Source organism: Atta colombica, unplaced genomic scaffold, assembly GCF_001594045.1.
Source record: "Atta colombica isolate Treedump-2 unplaced genomic scaffold, Acol1.0 scaffold89, whole genome shotgun sequence".
Lineage (NCBI taxonomy): Eukaryota > Metazoa > Arthropoda > Insecta > Hymenoptera > Formicidae > Atta > Atta colombica.
Window position 1 is genome coordinate 1,639,098 of NW_017259582.1, and position 5,737 is coordinate 1,644,834.

The 5,737-nt window shown below is 36.1% G+C and overlaps 1 protein-coding gene across 1 annotated transcript in view; it reads left to right on the forward strand.

The window, feature by feature from the left end:
• The first annotated feature begins 720 nt into the window (after positions 1-720).
• LOC108693192 (nuclear factor 1 X-type) overlaps positions 721-5,737 on the forward strand; it is an 82,878-nt gene continuing 77,861 nt past the window's right edge. Inside the window, exons 1-3 of the mRNA XM_018202004.1 lie at positions 721-753; positions 1,022-1,475; positions 1,579-1,691. Coding sequence (XP_018057493.1) covers positions 1,611-1,691 — 81 coding nt within the window. The 5' untranslated portion in view covers positions 721-753; positions 1,022-1,475; positions 1,579-1,610. The remainder of the gene's footprint in view (positions 754-1,021; positions 1,476-1,578; positions 1,692-5,737) is intronic.

The window sequence follows — 5,737 nt, forward strand, 5'->3', positions numbered from 1 at the left end:
TTGAAGAATATTTTCCCGCGCGAAGTTAAATATTTCTGTTTAATAACATATTGATATTCCTAATTTAAATGTAAATGTCAAATTTGATTTTTATTCTCATTTTTCTTTATTACATTTCCATACACTCATATCATTAATATTATTTATTCATTTTTATTTTATTTGATTAATATATTTTTACTTTTCTTTCTTTCGAATTATCATCTCGCAGCAAACTGTATTCTGACATCGAGCCGATGTTGTTTTTACGCCGACGCCATTGACATTGCCGACGTCGCTAACGCCAACGCCAACGCCGACGCCAACGCCGACATCGACGCCAACGCCGACGCCGACGCCGAAGCCGCCGTTGACGCCGACACCGATTCCAATGCCGACGCAGTGTTCATGGTTTCGGGTCGACGTAGTCTGAAGCTCGGCGTCTTTGGACATAAGGGAGCTAAAACTAGTAGAATCATTAAGAACTTTTCATCATTATTTTCATTGTATTATCATTGTATTCGTCAACTTGATCGCAGAAACAATATTAAAATTACGCAACAAAGAAAAAGGAGTGAAAAAAGAAAGAGAGAAGTGCAACTCATTAAAGATAAAGAGAAATAAAGAGAGACAAAAAAGAAAAAATAATCGAAAATCGAGAGAGAAAAAGAGAGAGAGAGAGAGAGAGAGAGAGAAATTAAAAAAAAGAGAAAGAACATCCTTGCAAGATATTTTTCGAAAGAAGAAAGGCATAAAAAAAAGGGGTGATAGTTGGTAAGATATATGTATGTGGTATGTGCGTGTGCGCGCGCGCGCGCGTGCATGCGCGTGTGTGTGTATGTGTGTGCGTGCGTGTGTGTGTGTGTGTGTGTGTGTGCGTGTGTGTGCGTGCGTGTGCGTGTGTGCGCGCGCGTGTGCGTGCGTGCGTGCGTGTGTGTGTGTGTGTGTGTGTGTGTGTGTGTGTGTGCGCGCGCGCGCGTGAAAGAGGAGAGAGACAAAACTCGAAATTGAAAAGTTTATAATTTGTGGCTGCTGCGGTTAGGTAGGATGCGTGTACTTGGGTGCGGCGTCTCGTCACCACCCGACAAACGACAGTTTAGTAGTGTCAACAGCATCCATAATACCATCGCTAACGACAAACTTGTCTGTGCCGAGAACGACAGTCCTGCGAAAATATTTCTCGAGAGCGCGAGAGATAGTGAGAGAATCATTAAAGACAGCGGATTCTTACAGAGTGGATTCTTGAAAACTCAGTACGACTGCATTACCACCATCACCATCATCACTGTATCATCCGGAACTTCCTCGATATCTCGCGAGAAAAGAAAGTTTCTTTGATCCATGTGCTTCATCTTTGACAACTCGCGACAGCAATCATATAACTATACATTGAGAAGAGCGCGATTCCTATCATTCGGACGATAACGGATCATCCAAAACAGAGAAATTTTGTCTGGTGTTCCAGACTTAGTTTGGACAATTAGTCCAAACTAATTGTAAGTTTATATTTTTTATGGTAATGGAATACCATTTTCATCACTGAATTTGGATGTTAAAACGCGTAGTCAAACATTGGCGGCAAAGTTGAATCAATTCCAGCCTGAAGAGTTCAGACAACGTTCAGTCTACTCATGTTCATCCCGGACACTCTGAGAAGCTGCATGGTGGAACCGGATATTTCAACTTATCTACAAGCTCCTTCCGTTGGACAGGTGCTTAGATTTTCGAAATGTTTTATTTATGTTTGCTGATCGCGTAAAAATAATTCGATTTTGCTATTTCATGCATATGCGTTTGTCAAAGTTCCCCACATTTGCTTCACTAATTGATAATTTTTAAATATCAATGTTGTTGTTAGTTAATATTGATAGTTTATAGTTATTTAGATAATATCTATAATTTCTTATATCGAAGGAAAGCATCGTAAAATGATTGCGAGTTTGCTTTAAACGCGTGTGCTTTGGTGTTCTGTCACTTTACTTAACCGATTCCTCCTATCTTACAATATATTTTATGACATATCATGAAAAACATTTGATTGAAAATTAAACATTGACAAACATGGACAAACCAGAAGATTCTAATATTATATCAATCAGAATTCCAATTATCTCAACTTAGCCTAATCAGAAAATTTTCTTATTTCTTAGTTCTATTAACATTCTAATTGAGATGATCGGAATTTTAATTGAATCATCTGATTTAATCAGAATTTTTTGATTTATCCATTTTGAACCAATTTTTTTCAGTGTACACACGTAATTCTTTACGATTTTCGACGACTTATATAATTCTCCAATTACAATTTCTGCGTACTATGATTAATTTGAGCGACATAAACTTTATATGTTTACACACATATACATTTTATATATTTATATATACATTTTATATATTTATATATACATATAAGTATACATATAAGTATACACGCACACATGCACATATACGCGTATACACGTGTATGTTTGATGTGTGTGTATACATACACTATCACAATTTAATATGATTTGCTTTTCTCACCTCAAACTTAACATTTATTCTGAATGGATATACAGAATGTCTCTAAAATTCGGCATCACTCATCCTAAGGTAGAGCGGATTAAACTGAGTCGAAAAGTCCTCTACTTTTGTAATTTTCGCAATGATTAACAAGATATAAATTACTAAAAGTTGCTAAATATTATTCTTCAATAATTTTCAAAATAATTTACTCAAATCCTATTAACTTCACAGAAAATCCGCAAGAGACAAAAATCATTTATTTTTTTCTCATAGAACTCTAAGAATTTTTTCAAAATTTTTTAATTTTATCAATTTTTAGTACCTCAGTTTTTTATTTTTACTACCATAAGAAAATAAAAAATTCTGAAAAAATTTTGAAAAAATTCTCAGAATTTTATAAGAAGAGAATAAACAATTTTTATCTCTTGCTGTTCTGTATCTTTTTCTGTAAAGTTGATAGTATTTGAGTAAAAAATTGAAAATCAATATTTAGCGATTTTTAGTAATATCTTGTCAACCATTGCGAAAATTGCAAAATGGTACAGGATTTTTCGTCTCAATTTAGTCTACCGCTCTACCTGCTCAAGATGGGTGCTAAAATTTAGGGACACCCCTGTATATATTGAAATGCAAATTTCTTTGAAATTTAACTAATCAGATCTCCTTGTTTGATAAAACGTTTTAAAGTAAAAAGGAAAAAGAGAAATAATTATCAACAGGAATATAGAATTGCTTGATGTCACGTTGCATCGCGTCGCATCATTTCGAGGGCAAATCTAGTAAGCTAGGACAGGGGCTATTAATAACTGTTTAGGATACCGTACCTGGCTGCCGAGCGCGCGGTACCGTCCGCGTCTCGACGACCGGCGTCTCAGTGTCGTCGCGACGACCGACGTTGCATTCGCCGTTCCGCTAACAGCGAGACATAGGTCGTATACGAGTTCGCGGAATTCAAAAGTCTTTCAACGTAACTGCGATCGACTTGTTTTCAATAACCAAAGTGTTGATTCGAGCCCAAAAAAAGAAGTTATTTCGACAGTCATTTTGTTTTCTCCAACTAGATGTTATCGTATCAAAACTAAGGCACCTTATTCATTCAATTACGCTTCGTCGTGATATTTCAACGCTGAAATAACGTAGTGCAACGTACTCCTCGAAAGAATATGAGAAAATTATACCATGCGCTTCATATAGTGTCAGATGCTTGACCGATACGAATTCTTGTTATTTGAATCTGAGTGGATATATCAATGTGTTAATTATATGTTGGTTTCATCGTTGTTTTTCATGCCGATTTCATTTTTGTCATACGCTTTCCTATCGAATCGATACTCTCAACGCGTTATTTACCGTAGAGACATTGTGATAATAAACAATTTTCGCGGTTCGTTACACACCATATACACACACACACATACACACCACCCCCCCATACACACACACACACCACACTCCCCCCCACACGCACGCACGCACGCACGCACGCACGCACGCACGCACGCACGCACGCACGCACGCACGCACACACACACACACACTACTTGCTATTTATTACGTTTAGACAGAGATTTGAATTTTTTGTTTCTATGATTTCTACAACCTGAAAAATTGAATATATTGGAATTTCAATTGTGATTCATGAATTTTTTTGAACAAGTTTGCACGCAATATTGCGCGAGTAAAGACAGAAGAAAAGAAGGAGAAAGAGAAGAAGGAGGAGGAGGTAGGGGCGGAAGAGAAGAAGGAGGAGAAGGTGAAGGACTCTAATTTGAGTTCGCAAATCGCTCGTACCTGACAATGGTACGTTTTCCGTGTGACTATCGTTTTCCGGGAGTGACTCACTTTGCGCTTCTTTTCGTTTGGCTGTTCGTCGATTTTTGGCATGAATTTTTTTCGCTTAAGGAGTAACTTAGAGTAACAAAAAAGAGATAAATGAAATAAAAAAAAGACAAGAGGACGCGTTGGAATTGTTTCCTTTTTGTTAGTTTTTTCGTTTATAGACATAATTTCTTTAAATATATTCTAAAATTTGGCGCGTGTTCTTCCCTAACGTTTTTTTAATCCGAACAGTAATAACGAGATTGTTTCATATTTCTGATTTTCACCAGATTTCGAAAATAAGTAACAACGTTACATAGCAAATGAATGTGCATATAAATATGCGTCTATCGTATATGTTTGTAAACCGTCCGTGAGCGACGGTCTCATTTCCCAGAGTTGAGTTTGTTTTTCTTTATTTTATTCATATATTCATTTTTTTTGTTTACTTATTCATCCTCTTATCTGATAATGGAATATGTTTGACAGGCAGTTTGATATTTATCCATTATCTGATGAGACATCGAAAAAGAGCGCGAATTATTGATATACTCTTTTCCTTCGATTTCTTTCCCTCTTTTCATTGCTTTGTCATGCGCAAATATCTTAAGAATCGGACAAGATTGCTGGAACTTTCGACATCTTAAAATTTAAAGTATGGCGAGTTTAGAAAAGCTCTTTCAAACGAAACTGTAAGTGAGATTTATAATGACATAATAATGACGATTTGGAATTTTGTTTGAGAAAAGAACATTATCTCCCACTTTTAATATTAAACGTGTTGCTTTAAGAAGACGATCGTTTCGTCAAATATCAAAATGACTCTACATACATGGTAACAACGGACAGTAAAAGTTATGCGCAGTATTATTGTACGAATTATTCAGAAAATATATGAACGTAACGACATTTATAAAAATGGTTCCTCGACAGTGTAAGATTTTTGCTCAAAAATGCGGATAAATATATTTATCAAATAATTGAAAAATAAGGAAGGAATAAGGAAGAAGAAGAGGGCGCGAGCACGAATTGAAGAAATTTAGAGTTCAAAGGATTTTTGACTGTTGATTCTTGTGTGCTCGACTGATTGCGTGAAAGATTTAAAGTTATAAGGAAGTTTCGATCATTTTCTTCTCGAGAATAGATCGGAACTGATGACAGCTGTGAGCAATTCGCAATTGTGCCATGGAGGAGTATTGGGATTTTCGCAATCATTATCCCGAAGATTCTTATTTCAAATAATTGGACACTGACAGGAGGGACGGACAGACGGTAGTGTTACAGCGGCTAATGTTTGTGAATACTCGATGGTTTGTGCGTTTTTAGTAGTATGTTTGTAGACAAATATTACATATATAATAATGAGAAGATTATAATTTTTATTATAAATATGAGAGAGAGAGAGAGAGAGAGAGAGAGAGAGAGAGAGAGAGAG